Here is a 22,102-nt window from a genome sequence, read left to right on the forward strand (position 1 = left end):
TAGGTATACAACTAGATAATAATCTAGGCCATCTATACAAACTAAATTATCAGCCATTAATAAAGAAATTACAAGACGACTTAGAACATTGGAAAGACTTACCACTAACACTGATAGGAAGGGTAAATTGTATTAAAATGAATATCTTCCCAAGGATACAATACCTATTTTAATCGTTACCAATTCACCTAATAGAGAAATTCTTCAAGGAGCTAAAGAAAATAATAAGGAAATTCTTATGGAAAGGGAGAAACCGAGGATAGCACTAGATAAATTAACAGAATGGTACAAACAAGGGGGCTTACAGCTATCAAACTTTAAGAATTATTATAGAGCAGCACAATTAAGATACCTATCAGATTTTTATCAAACAAGGGAAAAACCAGATTGGACCAGATTAGAGCTAGATAAAATAGGGGAGAAGGTACCTGAACATATACTATATAAGTAGGATGAAAAGATGGTGCAATATAAGAATTCACCAGTACTGCACCATCTGCTCAACATTTGGAAGAAGATTCACGTAGAAAGGAATAAAACAAATTATCAACTACCAAAACTAATATTGACGCAAAATCAACTAATCCCTTTCACAATAGATTATCTTTCCTTTAGAGAATGGAAGAGAAAAGGGATCAAAAGAATAGAAAATTGTTTTTCGGGAAATAAATTATTATCTTTTGAACAAATGAAGGACAAATATGGTATAACTCACGGTACAATGTTTGCATATCACCAACTGAAAACCTACTTGAAGGACGAATTGGGAAGCAGGCTGAGGTTACCAGAAGGAAGTAATTTTGAATATGTGATTACAGACACGATAATTAAAAGATTTATAACAAACATGTAGATCAAACTGCAAGAGAAAGAGAATGAGGAAACAAGCTGTAAACCCAAACAAAAATGGGAACAAGATCTAAACATAAAGATAAAGAATGAAACATGGGAAAAGCTATGCTCCGGAACTATGAGAAATACAATAAACACGAGGCTACGCATGATACAATATAATTGGTTGCACAGGCTATACACCACGCCCAAAAAGTTAAATAAATGGGACCCAACAGTATCAGACAGATGTTTTCGCTGTAAGAAGGAAACAAGAACAACAGTACATACAATTTGGGCATGTGAGAAAGTGGAAAAGTTTTAGGAAGATCTAAACCAGGTATTAAATAAAATCACAAAAAGTACATACCAAAAAATCCAGAGATCTTTCTTCTAAGTAATATAAGAAGTAAAGAACTTGGACTCAATTTGGATGGAGCACAAAAGAGATTTATTATGATAGCCTTAACTGTAGCAAAAAAATGTATTATGTCAACCTGGAAATTTGAAGATAGCCTGGGAATACAGCAATGGTACATAGAAATGAATAAATGTATTCCATTTGAAAAAAAATAATATATAATTTAAGAAACAACATAACAGTATTCAAACAAATTTGGGAACTGTACATGGAACACACAGAGAGGGCCTACCACGGACCTCCACCGCCTAAAATGACAGAAGGAGAAGATGAAATGAACCGACCCAGTATGTAAAAGTAGAAGACACAAATTTCTTGTATATTTTCATTGTGTGATGACATTGTTTAATGGGTTTGATGTATTGTATATGTTGAACGTTGAGTGAGTGGGGGGGGGGTTAAGGAGGGAGGGAAGGGAGGGTAGAAAGGGGAGAAAATGACACTGTGTATATTCAAGAGGGAAATGTTTGTGTGTATTTTGGTCAGTATGGTTCATAGTGTGAAAAATTTAAAAAAATTTAAAAAATACAACCCTGAGATTCTTTTTCCCATAGGCAAGGCACAATTACCACTTATTGGTAGTCCAAAAAAAACTGCATTCAACATACATAAGTAAACAAATAAAGAAATGTAAACAAACTATGCAATGCAGAAAGAAAAAAAAAATCAATAAAGTGCACAAGTAAGAGTCCTTAAATGAGTCCCTGATTGAGTTTGTTGTTGAGGAGTCTGATGGTGGAGAGCTAGTATCTGTTCCTGAACCTGGTGGTGCGAGCCTTCTGGCACCTATACCGCTTTCCTGATGGTAGTAAAGAAAACAGAGTGTGTGCTGGGTGATGTGGATCCTTGATGATTGCTGCTGTTCTCCAACAGCAATATTCCCTGTAATGTTCTGGATGGTTGGGGGCTTGGTTGTGGTGTCCTAGGCGGCATCCACCACCTTTTGCAGGGCTTTATGCTCAGGGGTATCGGTGTCCCCATACCAGACCATGATTCATCCGGTCAGCGCACTTTCCACCACACATCTATAGAAATTTGCCAGTGTTTCTGATGTCATACCAAACCTCTGTAAACTCCTGAGGAAATACGTATTTTTTTCCTAAGGCCATTAGTGTGTTTGGTCCCACAAAATGGTTCGGCATTGACTTGAGGAGCCGAGGTGGCCTGTTTCTGTGCTGTAATTGTTCAATGGTTCTAACTTAAATTTTCTCACCCCATCCACCTCTTATTCTCCAATGATCACTGGATCGAACTCCTCTGGTTTTCCCTTCCTGAAGTCAACAATCAGCTTAGTTTTGTTGACAGTGACTGCAAGGTTGATGTTGGCACACCATTCTGCCAAGTTTTCAATCTCCCTCCTGTACTCATTGCCCTATTTTTATGGATTAAAGGTGAAATGTTTATGGTGAACATCTTCACTCAAAGGGTGGTGAGAAATTGAAACGTGCAAGCTGCAGAAGAGCTGAATATGTTTAAATATGACATTTAAGAACCTTCCACATTGACTACCGCCAGTGGGCTGATATCGCCTCCAACCGTGCATCTTGGCGCCTCACAGTTCGGCAGGCAGCAACCTCCTTTGAAGAAGACCACAGAGCCCACCTCACTGACAAAAGACAAAGGAGGAAAAACCCAACACCCAACCCCAACTAACCAATTTTCCCTTGCAACCGTGCCTGCCTGTCCCGCATCGGACTTGTCAGTCACCAATGAGCCTGCAGCAGACGTGGACATACCTCTCCATAAATCTTCATCCGCGAAGCCAAGCCAAAGATAAGATAGGCAAGTGTATGGTGGTGGGAGTTATGGAGGGCCATATTGGAGGTGGGACAGGGGGTTGCTGTCAATGGGACTAGATGGAATAAAGAGTTCAGCATGGACTAGATGTGCCAAATGGCCTGCTTGACTGTTGTTGTGTTCTATGGTTCTAAGCACCAGTTTTTCAAGTGATCATCATGTACTGCAACAGCTTTAAAGTGGCTGTGCAATCAATTGCATCAATTTGAGCACAACAAAGCAGGTGGGGGAGAAACAGAATTTTGAGCTTAAGTGTTACACATTTTACAGAACACAAAATAAAGTCTGGAATAAGTAATCTGCCTTTGAGAATACATCTTTAAAAATATTGAAGTTTTAAACACTAAAGCAAATGAGCAATACAAATATCCCTTATTTAAGATCAGTCCTTATTTAATTTTCAATTTGTTCCAAAGCAATTCACCAACTTTTCTTTTTGGAGGGATTTATTTCTTCATGGGACATCTTTCAGGAGTTACAGAACTAGGGTAGTACCTGGTTAATATAAATGATAACCAGTCTTCAAAAACACCTGTTTACTAATGTAGCATTCATTAATACTTTAAGGGCAATGAAATTAGCCATTGTGTGTCAGGCATTATGATTTGGCACTACTAATTACCAGAAATGCATGTGTAATAGTTGATACAGTGCAAAAGTCGACTCGCTGTTTTTGGCCCAAAAATCTGTTATTTTACATGTATTGTGTGTACAAGTTGACTCCTCCATTTTTGGCCACAGCCACCCGTCGACTGGAGCTCCTAATGCCTCAAGCGCAGACTTACGCCTCGGCTCCGGTCGCCCACCCATGAGAGTTCCCAACACCATCTCTTGCCGAGGCCCCAGTACCTTCCCATCTGGGCTCCTGATGCCCTAACCGCGGATCCTTGCCCGGTTTGCCTACCCACCGGAACTCCTGATGCACCGACCGTTGATCCTCACCTCGGCCTCCCGCCCATCAAAGCTCTCAACTCCCTGAATGATGCAGCTACTTCCCGCAGTCAGAAGTAGTTTGCATATAATAGTCAACCCCCTAAACTTTACCATAAAAATTGGTAACCAAAACTCTACTATAACACGAGTATATACAGTATGCAAAGGAAGACAATAAATTAATATTTGTGTTAATCAACTACCAGGCTGAGATCAAAGAAGCTGTTATTAAGTGAGCATTTATGTAATAATGCAGAATTAAAGATGTACCTATATCTCTAACACTTAGCACATTGTTCAAGATCTATTTCTTTCAACAATTAATATTCTGAGTGTTTATATATTCAGGGAGCCATCCCTTAAGGTTGTAACAAAATAACGGTTTTTGGTGTTGGAGGTCTGTCTAGTGCTTTATTTATCTGACCATCTATTTGTATTTGAATTTTTAGAAAGGTGTCCTATTGGTTAAAAGATACTCCCATTTTCAACATGCAGTTCTACAAAGTTCCAGCCTACACCAAAAATGTTAAAATTAATGTATATAATCATTGAAATTGTATTTAATCACTTTTGAAAAACAACATTTTCACATTTAATTGTACTGCAATCCATCTCCAAGAAGGGCAGGTTCTATAAAATATCTGCTAATTCAGTTAATAAAAGACACTCTTCACCTTGGTTTCAATCTTGGTGTGGCTCGTTGACAGTCAGAACATCCCCACCCTAATGCATGAAGTTGCTGGAGAATTGCTGTTGTCATTACATAAGTTTGACCACTTTTTTCTCAGTCTAGATCCTCCATTACAGTAAGATCCAACTATTGCAGTAGAAGATAGCAGTTATTAAGTAAACTAATAGTTGTATGTACATTTTTTTAATTCTAAAACACTAAGAATAATTTTTACATTTCTAAGCCCTAGCAGAGATACTGTTCATCTACAACCTTTTTTTCTCATCAGCATGGCTCAGTGGCTATTAACCTTGGTATGAGTGTTTAAGAGGAAAGAATTTGACGAAGTTCCATTTGGGAAATTCATTCAAATTGCCATTAAAAAGCAAATCAAGTTTCCTTTGATCATCTGTAAGTCTGACCTTCAAAACAAATGTTTCCCAAGCAAATTGTGTCAATCGTATTTTCCGAAGAACAAATTGATTTGCATCCAGAAAGATTAAAAGGTATATGTTTGCATTAGCAAAGAATGAGCTTTTAGGATTACAGAAGCAACAACCTGCAAAGAACCATATGAACAATTGGAAATTTAATTTGATTGGATTTTGTCATCCTTTCTTCAAAACTAAAGATAACTTTCCAAATGGAAATAATGATCTTTAGGCCCAACAAGTCCATTCATCCCTCCTTGCCTGTCCAGATGCAAAGACATCATTATAAAACTGTTAAATACTAACCAAGAATGTATCAACATAAAGATAACTACTCATATTTCACATGAGCATTATTAAATGCATTCTGATTATTACCCATAAGTTCACCCACATAGTTGGAGTCCATGGGAGTTGTATTTTGAAGTGGGAACGAAGACTAGAATTATTTTGAGCAGGGCGCATAAGTGCTAGAAAATGTCAGCAGTTCATGAAGCATCTATTGAAAGCGAAAGGCAGTCAACGTTAGAGGCCTCATATCTTTTTCAAGAGTGCCAAAAATCAGCTAAAGCCTGAAATTAAAAAGTGGGGAGGGGAATTAAGGAGAGAAGACAGGTGGGAGGATGAAGAAGAGAAAGAAGCTAAGTCAATGTTGCATCTCTATAAATACCTAGTTAGACCACAATTATGGTGTTCAGTTCTGGTTGCCTCTCTGCATGAAGGATGCAAATGTTTTAGAGGAGGAGCAGAGGAGATTTTGCAGGATGTTGCCTGCAATGGAGAACATGCTTTATGAAGGAAGGATGACCAAGCTGGGACTTTTCTCTTCGGAGTGAGTAGGATGAGAATACCAAATACCAGAGGACATCTGTTTCAGGTGAATGGAGGAAAGTTTAGGAGATAGGTCAAAGTAATTTTTTTTTACTCTGTGAAGTGAGTGCCTAGAATACATCGTTGGGGGTGGTGGAGGTTGGTTCAATAGGGACACTTAAAAGACTCTTAGATAAGCACAGGGATGTAAGAAAAAAAAGAGGGTTATAAGCATGAGGCAGTGAAGGATTAGATTGTTGTGGAATAACATTGTGAGCTGAAGGGACTGTGCTGCAATATTCTGTTCTAAGAGATGGGGAGAGGGCAGAGTGCTAAAAAAGATAGCTCTCAAATAGAAGGAAAGGAGTGGGCAGCTGGAGGAATAGAGTCAGAAGGATGACAAGAAAGAGAGAGACAAGGGAAGTGGTTAACAGAAATTGGATGTCTTTATTGATGGTGGCTAGTTGGAGATTGTGGAGAATGAATACAAGGCGTTTTTCCTTCAATTTACAGACAGCCTGAACTTAGCTGTACATGGACAGATGTGTCAGTGGGGGAATGGGGTATAGAAATGAAGCAGAGGTCCTTACTGTTGAAGCAAACAGAGCAAAGGTACAAAGTTTCTTGTTCATGATTGTTTTGATTTTTCCTTTTACCTCTATACAAGTACATTCTAGATGGTGCTTTTGAAAAATGTCCAAATTTCGTACAATAGCCTGTTCTCTCTGGTTGATGCTACTGTTTCTGCCAAGCCTGCTCCTTTGCTTGATTGTAAATAGATTTGGCCTCAAGTGCCATCTTTTTTCAGCAAAGATTCCGACCTGATGAAAATCAGAATATTTCCTAAGTCGCAAAGAATATTAGAGAGACAAATCTTACATTTGCCATTGGAAATGTTCTTCTGTGCATAAAATTCCTAACAAAGTATACATAACATTCCAGTACCCAAACAGCTATTGTTATTATAAGAATAAAAGCTTGCATTTTTATATTGCCATCCAACATTTTACACATTTTTGGATAAAATATGAAATTTAAGCTTAGGGAAGAAAATGAGAAAGTGAGTGCAAGTTGAGCTGGCCAAAGAATAAGAGTGAAGGTGATGAATAGAGAATCATCTTGAATGCAGGAAGGGAGATACAAACCTAGATTCTAAGTATGAATCAAGTTATCAAGCTGAAGTAGTACTTACATTGAAATGAAATAAAAGATTACACTAGGAAAACCTGATGGTTTATTCTGATGCAAAGCTCCAGAGCATATTATGAAGAGAGAGAACAGAGTCTAATATTTGGGATACAAGGAGGCCAGGAATAATAACAAATTGGTGCAACGGAGAAAATAAGGCAAGGCATAATAGTATAATCGCATAATCTGCAGTGCATGAGCAATAATGATGAGTAAATTGAAAATGTCCAGCAGTAGAATGATAGAAAACTGGATTATCATCCAGTGGCAAAAAAAAAAAACTGCAGTTATGAGAGAAAGTAACCTTGGAGATGAGATAGTTATGGTCCTGATGAAAATTTTGAGTCATAATTAAGGTTCAACTTTAAGCCAAATCTAAGATGAAAAACTGGAAAGAAAGATTTATTCAAGACGAGAATTGCAAAGTATTTGAGAAATTCATCAGATGATTTTGTTGTTCAAAAAGGAATAAGTGATCGCAGCTGGAAGAAGTGAGATATAGTGCTTGCGGTATTAAAAGAAAATCTCGTGAAATGTAAAGGTATGGATCAATGAGAGGTAAATATATGCACAGAAATGGGGGAGGAACTCAGCCAGTCTTGCAGCGTCCCACAGAAATGCTGGAAGAACTCAGCTGGTCTCACAGAAATGCTGTAAAATGTCGGGAATATATCTACTTCCTATGGATGCTGTGAGACCGACTGAGTTCCTCCAGCATTTCTGTGTTTTGATTGGTCAGTGAGAGACCAGTATTGTTGAACTAGAATAGGGAAAACATCAATAACGAACCAGTTTCCAATTCCTCCATGTGGCATCCCAGTTAGATATTTTTAAATTATTCAATTTAAAAGTCACCTTCCAATTTGATTTACTGTGAGTTGTTTTTTTGAGTGCAAAATTCTCCCTTCATTTAAGTAAAATCAGTGCAAATATTTACTTTGAGCTCCATAATCAGTCTGGTGTCCTTTCAGTCTTCATTATTACTCCCAGCTGGCCCACATTGTATAAATCATTTTTATCTTTATTGAAATACGTGAACTTTGTATGGTAGCTGTTTACCCTTCTCATAAATGACAATAATTTAAGGTCACCTACATTCTATTCTTTTTAAGACTATTGTATCAAGTTTGAAAATAAAAAACTCAGCCTTCATCTTTAATCATCAAAAAAGTATTTTCAATTGTTGAACATTGATTTGACTTGGTCTTTACTTGTCTTCCTTTTTTGTTAACATAACTTGGAAACCCATTCAGATACCCAAGAACTGATTTCCTGCTTATTGATAAATAAGGAAAAATAATCAAGCAAAAGATTCACTGTACACAATTCCTTTTGCTTGGTATTGATAAATCTCAGGAAAGCTACTGCTTCAAGCACTTTCCAAGTCATTTATTGAGAAGATATCTGGATAATGTCCACACTTTGGACATTCATAATAGCTATGTACAGATTTGATGATGTCAAAATGCATACACAAATAATTAGCATTTCTGTTGAATGTTTTTGCTCCATTATGCAACATCTCACTTTTTATCCGATGCATTCATATAACAGTGCAAGTTGCCCACTATTGAACTTTTTCTTCAATTGTTCTTAATTGACAGTTTTTTGAAATACACTGTATACTTTTAGATTATTCTGGATAATTTTCAGTTTTGAAGCTCTGAAAGTTAATATTTGATAGATTATTTGATTATTAATCACAATCTATGAAACATTATTGACATAGCTTGAATGAACTGTTGCAGCTGATCAATCTTTCTCTTAGATAAACATATTGTTTACCTTTTACATTGATGTAAGTTGCCAAATTTTTTTTTGTGATTGAATTAACTGATTTTTATTTTGAATTAACATTTGAATTTAGTATTGATAAATTTAAAATATATCAATATCCTCACTTCAATATTTTCTTCCACCTCATACTTAATTAGAACTTTTGAATGTTACCGATTACATTGAGTCAAGGTATTTAGGTGTGATTTATTTGGGGGTCATTATCCTATGGAAGTATAGCAATTATTTTTCTCCAGCTGGATGTAAATCTTCATACTCTAAAGAAGGGCAAATTCCAGGCTGGTCTTTACCATACTGTTTACGCAAACCTGTCACTTGTTCAGTTTCTCCTTTTCGTTTAGGTTTTCTTTCTTTATTCATATTGAAGGAAAGTTGTTCCCCGACATTTTGCTGCAGAATGAAACTAATGTTATGTTAAGTAGCATGAGCAATATACATAGTCAGCATATTTTATATTTTCAACAATAACGTAAGCCGCTTAGGAGCCAATTTTCTCCCGTGTGTCTTCTACACCCATGCAGCAAAAATAGGTTGAGTGCACCTTAAGTAGATATTTCTTGGAATTAATGGCATTCGCTTACATTTCTGAATTACAAATATATACCTCCTCAGCAAGAAATGTCTTACCTTGAAAGTGCCCAGTATCCTGAAACACTTTCATTCATATTTTAAAAAGCTTTGTTTTTTTAAGACAAAAAAAATAATTGCACTCCTTTGTGACTATTATCAAGGAATGGAATTGATCACTGCGTTTTGTATCCAGCGTAAAGCAGAATAAAAATATCCTGTTGATTTCTGAGAATATATCGTTTCTTTAAAAAGTTGTAAGAAAGAAAGCAATTGCAAGACACAACTTTTCAAAAAAATTTCACATCCTCAAAAACCTTATAGTGCAACTTGTGACATATTTAATCTCTTAAAAAACATCAAATGTGATGGCAATACAACCATCATTTAACAGTTCTTTATCACTCATAGGGAGAAGGGATAGACTAAAGTACATAAATAAAAGCAAAAATATGGGCTCCAAAATACTGAATAAAAATGCCAAATTAAACTTTGCATCAGAGTTTTCCTGAGAAAGCAGTGATGGTGGGAATTGAAGATTAAAACATTTTGGCTTCAGTATCCATTTTCTCTTTTAGTATTTTTAACACCATTGTTAATTGTATTTCGTGCATACCTATAAATGTGATGGAATATAACCTTTATTAGCAGTGCATTAAACCTGCATTACAAGAATAAAGAAAGATTAAAGTTAGAATTAGGCTTATAAACTTACAGAAAGCCTGAGGATTGGGAAAGCATGAGGAGCTGAATGGCCTTTGCATGTTTCCATTTTGTAGGTTTTTATGCAAATCACACTCTATTTGCAGTCTAATTCTTGTTTTTTTTAAAATATATGTTAAATCTGTTTTCATAGTTTCAGATGTCAATGTCTTGAACCTGTATCATTTTTCAATAATCCATTTTGTAGTTTGTGAGAATTTCTTAAACATTTATAGACTATTCTCCTAAAATTGTGAGATCACTCTGTGAAGAGTAAAAGAAAAGTTTTAATTTGCCTTGTTAGAATGACTTGCCTTGTTCACTGCTTTCCATTGATATCCCCATTGTAAGGAGGTTGTCGAGCCAAGACAAACACTGACCTCTTTTGGTGGAGAATTCACTTTAGCACCTCATCATTTATTTATGATTATCTTTTGTCTGCATTTTTATAAAATGCAAACTCTCCTCATACCTGTGAAATCCCGGGGCAAGAGGATGATTTGGAGACCCAGCTTCATAAGTTGCTACTACTTTTTTCTTTTCTGCCCCAGCAGTGATAAGCATGCCCTGCATTGAATTTGTCCCTAATCAATGGTTATTGGTGACTCCAATCCTTGCTGGTCTCATAAATCTACTTCAGACTAAATGCAATGCTTCAAGAATGATATCACTGTTAAAAATGTTCATAATACAGTACTAACCTAGAGCAAAGAGGTAGTGAATCCCAGGAAGCCTTGGATTGAACCAAACATGCCACAGTGATTTAAAAGGATATTCTTTTTAAGTTTGAAAAACATCTTGCCTCTAGCTGTGTCATACTTGTTTTTGTGCCAGTAGCAGGACAACTGTTCTGATATAGCTAATAGTATATCAATATAAATGTAAAAACATACACAGTAAATGCTGGATGCCATCTCGCTGGCCCTTCACTCTGCATTAGGTCAATTAAACTGCAAGAACACCCACATTAGGTTGTTGACTGTAGCATGTCATTGAACACCATCATACCAGCAAAACAAATAATCAAACTCCGATCTGGGACTCAATTGTCCCTTTTCTGCTTGCTCCTCATTAGCAGACCCCAATCAGCGGGGACTGGAAATATCACCTCCTCCTCACTAGAAACACAGTTGCTACCAAAATCATTTACTCTCAGACTTCCATGGAGATGGGAGAAGATGACTCTTGAGCAAGCTCGAAGGCACTCTGTGATCATAGTTGGCCCCAAGACTGTGATCAGAAGCAATCATCATGTCGACAGATTATGAGGCCTGTGACTGTATCAGTCCATAAAATTCTTCATCCTTAACAAACACGCTGACATTAATTTTGTTTCCCAATAGAAATTCCGCTGGATGATATTTGAAACATTATACTCCTGCGCCTATTGTCTACTGTTATAGAATGTGATCTTATTATCTGATTTCTGTAGTTAAAAAATTACAGTGGGCTGCACAGATTGATGCCATTGTGTAAAATGAGAAAATGAAATGCATTAAAATGAATGGAACCCAGTCCAACTTGCATGGGTCCAATTTCTAGGCAAGAAAGCAGAATGGAAGATATTCTTTAAAAATGGCTATAATTGAATAAATACACTCCAGATGCAAAGCAAATTCAAATTGTATCTCCGCTCTGACGATCTCCCGTCGGATCTCCGCTCTGACGATCTCCCGTCGGATCTCCGCTCTGACGATCTCCCGTCGGATCTCCGCTCTGACGATCTCCCGTCGGATCTCCGCTCTGACGATCTCCCGTCGGATCTCCGCTCTGACGATCTCCCGTCGGATCTCCGCTCTGACGATCTCCCGTCGGATCTCCGCTCTGACGATCTCCCGTCGGATCTCCGCTCTGACGATCTCCCGTCGGATCTCCGCTCTGACGATCTCCCGTCGGATCTCCGCTCTGACGATCTCCCGTCGGATCTCCGCTCTGACGATCTCCCGTCGGATCTCCGCTCTGACGATCTCCCGTCGGATCTCCGCTCTGACGATCTCCCGTCGGATCTCCGCTCTGACGATCTCCCGTCGGATCTCCGCTCTGACGATCTCCCGTCGGATCTCCGCTCTGACGATCTCCCGTCGGATCTCCGCTCTGACGATCTCCCGTCGGATCTCCGCTCTGACGATCTCCCGTCGTATCTCTGTTCAGACGATCTCCCGTCGTATCTCTGTTCAGACGATCTCCCATCGTATCTCTGTTCAGACGATCTCCCGTCGTATCTCTGTTCAGACGATCTCCCGTCATATCTCTGTTCTGACAATCTCCTATCATATCTCTGTTCTGACAATCTCATATTGTTTGTTCATTTTGCTTTTGGACAATATGTCCTGTTTTTCAAATGGCTCTTGAATGACAGACAACTGAACAGAAAAAGTACAACATTTAACATTTCAAAACATGAGAGTGCGACACAAATTTAAAGTTCTGAGCTTCTAACCTCGTAACAAAAGATAAGAAATTGAACAGTAACTCTTTTTGTACCCTCTATCCAAACAGGCTTGTGATGTGGCTTTAGCACCTCATATACCAAAGTGTGCTCTTACTTTACATTGCTGTTCCTCCTTTGCTCTCCATGTTCCATTGGTTGGGGCTGCTGCCGCACAATCATATCAGGATTCAAATCCACCTCTGTTGGACTGACCATTACCTTTGCTGCTCCAAGTAAAGCTGTTTTCCCCTTGTTATAATTCTCGAGAACCTGGTTAAAGAAAGAAACAAGTTATTTTGAAGAACCACTGATTAAATGAATAGATCACACTGGTTTAATTCAGCCTTTCTGGAACAATACAACTGAAACAAATTAGCAATTGGAGTTTTAAATCAATCTAAGAGTGGGTTGAAATACCATCAGTCTATTGGGAAAGTTCCATATAATTTTATTATGATCATGAATAACATAAGAAAAAAAATGAGTGATTCCACAAGGACAGCTGATATAGGAAAGTGAAAATGTCATAACAAAGCACACTTGTATGTCATTGAATTTCCACAATTTGTTGAATTTTGTCGTATTTTCAGTTTGAGAAAAAAAACTGCACCCAAGAGATACAAAGATTTTCTTCAAGAAGGTACAGATTTAGGGTATCTTTATCAACAACAGGAACCATGGTATATATTTGAGAGCAAAAAAAAATACAAGCTGTTGAAGGAACATCTGTGGAGGAAGAAAAAGTTGACATATCAGGTTGTGATGCAAGGTTTTGCCCAAAATAGTCAAGTTTATTGTCATCTGATTGCACAATTACAATTCAACAATACAGTGTTTTCTGGTCCTCGATGCAAAACACGCAAACACACATCCAGAAATAACACACATACAGACAAACAACATATATGCAGGATAAGTGTTCACATATACAAGTAAAGAAATAGTTTTGTAAATATAAGAGTCTCAGATGGTTAGCATGAGCAGTTTCTTTGGTCGTTCAGCATTTTCATTGTCCATGGAAGAAGCTGTTCCTCATCCTTGTGGTCCAGGCTCTGATACTCTTGTATCTCTTTCTGATGGGATCAGCTGAAAGATGCTGTGTGTGAGGTGGAAGGGGTCCTCAATGGTTTGACGCTCTTACCAGACAATGATCCCAGTAGATCACATCGATAGGGAGACTTGAGTGATCCTCTGCCATTCTTATTGTCCTGTGGATTGACCTCCGATCCATTTCTCGGCAGCAACCGTACCACATTGTGATGCAGCCAGCCAGGACACTCTCGATAGAGTTCCTATAGAGCAGTGGTTCCCAACTTTTTACTTTCCACTCACATACCACTTTAAGTATTCCCAATGCCATAAGTGTTCTGTGATTAGTAAGGGATTGCTTAAGGTGGTATGTGAGTGGGAAGGGAAGGTTGAGCATCACTGCTCTAGACCCAATTATCACTGAAATATTTTGCTTGAGAAAAATTGTCATTGACCCATTTCCTTTGGAGTTGTGAAACCGTGCACATAGCGAGTCCATTAGGTACGATTAAAACAGTGGTTTTCAAACTTTTTCTTTCCACCCACATATCACCTTAAGCCATCCCTTGTTAATCACAGAGCACTTAGGGCATAGGGAATACTTAAAGTGGTAGGTGAGTGGAAAGTAAAAGGTTGGGAACCGCTGCTACAGAGGGTTGGCTACAGAGGGTGGCTAGTAGCTTTGCCTGTAGCTTCAGTCTTATCAGGAAATGCAGTTACTGTTCCTTATTGCCTGACCTGCTGAGTTCCTCCAGCAGCTGTTATTCTCAGGTGTTTCGATTGTACATTCTAGTCTGGATTTCCTGATATTTGATCTCATTTTAAGCATTAACTCCCTTCCACCTATGAATAATATTTTTTCTTTGAATCAGCATCCCAACTTTTTTTGTATCCACATTGATTCCACAGTTTTCTCGTCAACAATATTCCACGTTCAATCTCTGCAAAGACCCTAACTGTGAGGTGCATGTATGCACCCCTCCACCCTCTTTTAGATTACAGGTAGTCTTATCATGTAACCTAAAATATTTTTTACGTAATGAAATATAATTTGATTGAAGTGGTTGAATAAAATAATCAATTTTCAGGTTTTGCTTCGCCACCCCACCCTTAACACTATCCTGTGTAAAACTGAAGAACCTGCAGCACATTAGGGTGTAGATCTTCCTGCAGATTACTTCCTTACTGCCTTCAAAATGTAGGTCAATTGTGTGTAATTGGACAACACAGGCTCATAGGCTGAAAGGTATGGCTAAGTTTAAAAATTTATAATTTATCTGCTGCCTTTGGCAGAGTTCCATGGATGCCTTTGAGTATTGTCATAACCTGCTCAGTTGGATGATATTCATCAGTGCAAAATCTCCTGCTTTTGCATATTATCAAGGAGGGGCCATTATTTTTCCAAATAAGGCTGCTGTCAGTTTGAACATTTCCTGGCGTCCATTCACCTATTTCAGCAGCACTGATCACATATTCAGTTTGACACACAAAGGTGAGACCATGTTAGGGAACTGGAGATAGAGCTGAATGAACTCTGGATCATTTGGGAGGCAGATGGGGTAATAGAGAGGAGCTACAGGGAGACAGTCACATCCACAAGCCAAGAAGCAGTTAACTGTGTGACTCTGAGGTGAGGAAAGGGAAATAGGCAGTCATTGCAGGGCAGCACTGTGGCCATTCCTCTCAGGAATAAATATACTGTTTTGGATAATGTTAAGGGGGACCATCTACCAGAGACAAGCATAGCGGTCAGGTCTCTAGCACAGTCAAGCCTTTCAACTCAAAAGGGAAGGAGGGAGCAGAAGAGAGTTGTAATTATAGGGAATTTAATTATTAAGGAATCAGAAAAAAGGCTCTGTGGACAAGATCTAGAATCCCAGATGGTATGTTGTCTCCCAGGTGCCATGGTTTGGAACATCTTAGATCGAGTCACTAGTATTCTCAAGCAGGAGGATGAGCAGTCAGATGTTGTGGTCCACATTGGTACTAATAATATCGATAGGTAAAGGGATGAAGTCCTAAAGAGAAAGTATGGGGGGTCAGGAAGGAAGCTAAAAAGCAGGACCTCAAGGGCGGTGATCTCAGGATTCCTGCCTGTGCCATAGGCCAGTGAGGGCAAGAATATGAGGTTATGGCAGATGAATGCATGGCTGAAGAGTTGGGGCAGGGGTTCAGATTTGTAGATCATTAGGATCTCTTCTGGGGAACGTACAACCTGTACAAAAAGGTCAGGTTGCATCTAAACTGAAGGCGAACCAATACCTTGGTGGGCAGGTTTGCTAGAGCTGGTGGGGAGGGTTTAAACTAGTTTAGCAGGGGGATGAGAATCAGAATGAGAGGACAGAAGCAAGAGGATTGGTAAATTTTTTAAAAGCTAACTGAAGGCAACTGAACAAGAAATAAGGGGAGAAAAGATAAAATATAAAGGTAAGCTGGCCAGCAACATAAAAGATAATGTGAAAAGTTTCTTCAGGTACAGAAAGAGAAAAAGAGGGGCAAGGATGGACATTGGACCACTGGAAAATGAAACTGGGAAATAGCAACGAGGTGCAAAGATATGGTGATTTAACTTAAATATTTTACATCTGTTCTCACTGTGAAAGACACTGGCAGTGTGCCATAAGTTCAAGAGTGTCAACAGGCAGATGTGTGTGTAATTGGTATTACCAAGGAGAAGGTGTTGGGGCCACTTCTTTTCACATTATGTATCAATGATTTGGATGATGGATTAGGTAAGTTTGTAGATGATGCAAAGATTGGAGGAGGGGAAGGTAGTGTTGAGGAAGCAATGAGTCTGCAGAAGGACCTAGGCAGATGAGGATATTGGGCAAAGTAATGGCAGCTGGAGTGCAGTGTAAAAAAGTGTCTGAATATGCACTATGGTGGAAGGAATAAAGGTATAGATTATTTTATAAACTGGAAACAAGTTCAGAAATCAGAGGTGCAGAAAAACTTGGGAGTCCTTGTCCAAGACTTCCCAAAAGGTCAACTTAAATGTAGAGTCAGTGGTAAAGAAGGCAAATAGAATGTTAGCATTCACTTTGTGAGGGATAGAATATAAAAGCAGGGATGTGATGTTGAGATTTTGTAAGGGCATCGGTAGGATCACACTTAACATAGGAACATAGGAAGTAGGAACAGGAGTAGGCCAAAAATGGCCCATCGAGCCTGCTCCACCATTCAATACGATCATGGCTGATCTAATTTATGACCTAACTCCACCTACCTGCCTTCTCCCCATATCCCCTAATTCCTCTATCATGTAAAAATTTATCTAACTGAATTTTAAATATGTTTAATGAGGCAGCCTCAACTACTTCCCCGGTTAGAGAATTCCAAACATTCACTACTCTCTTGGAAAAACTATTTTTCCTCATCTCTGTCCTAAATCTACTCCCTCGAATCTTGAGACTGTGTCCTCTGGTTTTAGTTTCCCCGGCCAGCTCAAAAAACCTTCCTACATCTATCCTATCCATACCCTTCATAATCCTATATGTTTCTATAAGATCTCCTCTCATTCTTCTGAACTCGAGGGAATACAATCCTAGACGATTTAATCTTTCATCATAAGTCAACCCCTTCATCCCAGGGATCAACCTAGTAAACCTCCTCTGGACCGTCTCCAAACCCAGTATATCCTTCCTCAAATATGGAGACCAGAACTTGACACAGTACTCCAGGTGCGGTCTCACTAGTACCTTGTACAGTTGCAACATTACTTCCCTACTCCTGAATTCAATTCTTCTAGCGATGAAGGCCAACATTCCATTTGCCTTCTTAATAACCTGCTGCACCTGCAACCTAACTTTTTGCGATTCATGCACAAGCACTCCCAAGTCCCTCTGCACAACAGCATGCTGTAGTTTTTCACCCTTTAAATAATATTCAGCTCTTTTATTTTTCTTGCCAAAGAGGATAACCTCACACTTACTAACATTGTACTCCATCTGCCAGACCTTTGCCCACTCATCCAGCTTAACTATATCCCTCTGCAGACTCTCCACATCCTCATTATAATTTGCTCTTCCACTCAATTTGGTGTCATCCACAAACTTGGCTACACCACATTTTGTCCCCTCCTCCAAGTCATCAATGTAAATGATGAACAGTTGTGGGCCTAGCACCGACCCCTGCGGCACCCCACTTACCACTCTCTGCCAACCTGAAAAACTCCCACTTATCCCGACTCTCTGCCTCCTGTCAGACAACCAATTTTCAATCCATGCCAATATACTTCCCCGGACTCCACTTTCCTGTAACTTACTGATAATTTTCTTGTGCGGCACCTTATCAAACGCTTTCTGGAAATCCAAATATACAACATCAACCTGTTCTCCTCTATCCACCGCACCCATTATATCCTCAAAGAATCCTAACAAGTTTGTCAAACAAGATCTTCCCTTTCTAAAACCATGCTGCGTCTGCCCGATTGAACCCTTACGTTCCAAAAGTTTCACTATTTCATCTTTAATGATGGCTTCAAGCATTTTTCCAACTACAGACGTCAAGCTAATCGGCCGATAATTTCCAGTCTTCTGCCTACATCCCTTCTTAAAAAGTGGCGTGAAATTTGCTGTCTTCCAGTCTGCCGGGACCTGCCCAGAATCCAAGGAATTTTGGTATATGACCACCAATGCAACAACTATAACTTCTGCCATTTCTTTCAGAACCCTTGGAACATGGTGTTTTATATCTAAGGATGGATGTGTTGATATTGGAGAGGTTCCAGAGGAGGTTTACAAGGATGATCCCCAGAATGAAAAGGTCTTCATATGAGGAGCATTTGAAGGCTTTGGGATAGTATTCTCTAGAGTTTAGAAGAATGGGGGGGGCGGGGGGATTTCATTGAAATCTATCAAATACTGAAAGACCTAGATAGAGTGGAAGTGGAGAGAATCTTTCCCATGGTGGGGGCATCTGGGACCAGAGGGAACAGCCTCAGAATACAAATGTGTCTCTTTAGAACAGAGATGAGGAGGAATTTCTGTACCCAGAGGGTGATGAATTTATGGAAATGGATGCCACGGATGGCTGTGGAAGTCAAGTTATTGGGGATATTTAAGGTGGAGGTAGGTACATTCTTGACCAGGAAGGGAATCAAGGGTCACAGGGAGAAGGCAGGAAAATGGGGTTGAAAAAGATAGTAAATCAGCCATGATGGAATGGTGGGGTGGACTGGATGGGCCAAATAGCTCCTATGTTTCGGAGTCTTATGATGAGACAGATATCATTCCGAATCTTGTGTAATACTGATTTATCTTTTTTTAAAAAAGGACTTAGATATCCATTTGTTACCATCCTGGGCATGAATATTTAAATGCTTTGAGAAATGTTCTTCAATGATGTGGGCCAGAATTTTGACTTGAGGTCAGTGCATTTCAAGAGGGTTTAAACACTAAAATAGTTGCATTAGTTTAATTTAGTTATCGACAGTGAAAAAAACCATCTGTTTAAGGAGCTCAACAGTGTGAGCAACATCAGTCAGAGAAAAAGAATTGCCAGTTTTCTGTTTGGAACCCTTCGTTGGGTCATGCTGAATTCCTCCGGCAGATTGTTTTATTTTTGCTTCAAATTCCAGCAGCTGAAGTCTCTAGCATCTCCTGATTCAGTTACTAATTGCTTTCTCAAGCCCAAAGTTTATTGGTTTAATGCCGACTTTGTCACTGGAGCACAGAATTCAACCAGTCAGCAAGCATCAACAATTTGAATCATTCAACATTATGCTTTAAGGTAGTGCACATGGTAGTGATAGAGTGAAGTCACTTTTGGTTCCCTCAGGAACTAGGCTAAGAAAATATGATTTTACTTTTGCACACTTCAGCCATCTTTCTGGCTTTAGCCCCGCTGCTGAAATTTTGAGGTACTCTTAAACACATCTTCTGATGAAATTGCCCAAATTCATTGAGGCCAATAGTGAGACAAGACTGCCAATCCATAATTCTAATCTCAGTTTTAATTCAGAGATGAAAACTCAAAAAACAGGGAATAAATATGTGAGGACCTGTGTACCTGTTCTTCTATGGAACTGTTAGCTGATCTGATCAACTGTATTATCTTTGTGGTTGAGGGTTGGTTTACTTTTGCGCCATTTTCCTACACTAACACTATCCCTAAGAGCCCTTAATATTCAAAAATCTATTAATCTCTCTCATTATATTCAGTTATCAGTGTCCACAGCCCTCTTGAGAAGAGAATGTGAAAGATTCATGATTATCCATTGAAGAAATGTCTTATCATCCCAATCTTGAATAGCCAACTGTTCATTTTTAACCTCTCCATCTGGGGAAAACATCATCCAGAGATCTAACCCTGTTTCAATTTTGTTTGCTTCAACTAGATAATCTCATCTTCTGAACTTGTCAGCATAAACCCATACTACTTCTTTTCTCACCAAAGGGCAGTCACCCAACTCCCTTACCATCTTAATTATCAATCTAGTGTATCTTCTTTGAACAACCTCTATTGCAAGCCTCCTCTTTTGATCAGGACATTAGACCTGGTCACATTTCAAATATATCTCATCAGGGCCCTTTATAATTGGAGTGAGACATTTACTTATGTATGGAAATCTAGCAATAAAATTGTTTATCTCCCTAATTGGTTGATGAATTTCAACATAAAAGAACTCTCAGGCCCTTTTCAATCTCCCACCATTAAAAAAATTGCCATTTTCCACCAAAGTGAACACTCTCACATTTTTATACATGATTTTCCATGTCCATACCCATTCACTTATTCCTAACTATATCCCTCTGAAGCCTCTCTTCATCTCCACACATCCCATATGAGCATCCCATCTTATTCATCAGCAAACTTTACACTTATATGACACTTGATCCAAATCCTGGAGCCTGACAACAATCTGCAGGGTGTCTTACTGGTCATAGCCTCCCAAACAATAGAACTATAGAACATTGCTGCACAGAAACAGGTCCTTGCGTCCTTCTAGTCTGTGCAAAAATATTTTTCTGCCTTAACCACTGATCTGCACCTGAATCATATCCCTCCATACCCCTCCTGTTCAGGTACCTCCCCAAATTTTTCTCAAATGTCAAAATTGAGTCAGCATTTACCAATTCATCTGGCAGTAAAGGACCCATTTGAAGCAACATTTGTTCACCAACCAACCCTCAATCCACAGCAATATATTACTCACAATCTTCTGTGCTCGTATTATGTTTAATCATCCCTTGTATCACATTATTGAAGGCTTTCTGAACCATATTTACTGGTTCACCCTTAATATTCTGTTCATTATAATCTCAAAATGAAATAGAAGATTTCTCAAACATACTTTAGCTTACATAAATCGGCGCACCCACAATCTCCACAACCAACTCCTTCAAAGCTTTGGAATGCAAGTTACCTGTCCAAATGACACCCTTTATTCAGTCCTATCAATTTCACCAATACTTTTTTTTTCTCATACAAATTTCATCGAGGTCTTCATTCATTCTTAATTCCACTATTTTGAACTTTTCTATGTTCTCTTCCATGAAAGTTCATCATTTTCTAATATAAATTCTCTGATTTCATTCTGTAAAAAAAACTACTCTTTTTCTTAACTTCTCTACAGAAAGTTTTACTATCTTCTTTTATGTTACTTGCTAGATTTATTTTGTATTCTATTTTCCTTTAGCAATTTCTTCCTTAATCCTCCTTTTCTGTATTCTAAGAAAAATCCAGACTCTCTGGCTTAATTTTTTGACAATAGTGCAACTTTTCCTTTGAACTAATATGGAGAGTCGAGGCTGGAATTTCCCTGGTGATTTTCATTTGTTTAAAGGCAAATATATTTTGCATAAATTGTGCATTTATTCTTTAAATGTTGATTATTAGTTGTTTATCATCATACCTTTTGAATCTAATTTCCCAATCTACCACATCTAAATGTATCTTCACCTTTGCAATTTGCGTTGTTCAAATTTAAAATTAGAGTTAACATCAAAAATATAAAGCACTTCACCAATCCCAATTATGTTTGGTCAGTTAGTCGGAATAAAATACCTTGTGAAGTCCATCCATGACAATATGAGGCATGTGCTCATTCAGCATGGCAGCAGAAATTATCACCTCATCCAATGTCTTGTTGTCACTCCAAATAGCATAATAAGTTGACTCTTCCTGCCCACAGCAACTAAACAAGTGTGGATTAGAGAGAATTAGTGAATTACATCAAAATACCCAAGAATCCCATGCAACGGTACAACCACCCACTCCAACACCACATATCCTTTCTACACAAATCATAAATGAGTTCAAAATGGTTGGTGCATTCGCCTAGATGCCATCAAATGAGTATTTTGTTTTTGTCAAAGCTCTATACTCTGTCATTTATTTCCAGGATTTTCCTTTTTATTCCTGATTTCCACCATATACAATGTAGTGTTTTAAAATTCATGGGAATGAATAACACAATAATCATTAATAAAAAAACAACTATTTATAATCTCTACTCCACATGATTTGAAGGAATGTGCATTTCCTAGTTGATG

At 38.5% G+C, this 22,102-nt stretch overlaps 1 protein-coding gene across 6 annotated transcripts in view; it reads right to left on the minus strand.

Annotated features, from left to right (window-relative positions):
* Positions 1–22,102, minus strand: part of dagla (diacylglycerol lipase, alpha) — a 203,050-nt gene that overhangs the window by 17,381 nt on the left and 163,567 nt on the right. For all 6 annotated transcript variants that reach the window (XM_069899054.1, XM_069899074.1, XM_069899082.1 and 3 more), the window contains 2 exons: positions 21,615–21,744; positions 12,694–12,848 (listed from right to left, as the gene is read on the minus strand). In XM_069899054.1, coding sequence (XP_069755155.1) covers positions 12,694–12,848; positions 21,615–21,744 — 285 coding nt within the window. The remainder of the gene's footprint in view (positions 1–12,693; positions 12,849–21,614; positions 21,745–22,102) is intronic.

The sequence above is a fragment of the Narcine bancroftii genome, chromosome 1 (genome assembly GCF_036971445.1).
Source record: "Narcine bancroftii isolate sNarBan1 chromosome 1, sNarBan1.hap1, whole genome shotgun sequence".
Lineage (NCBI taxonomy): Eukaryota > Metazoa > Chordata > Chondrichthyes > Torpediniformes > Narcinidae > Narcine > Narcine bancroftii.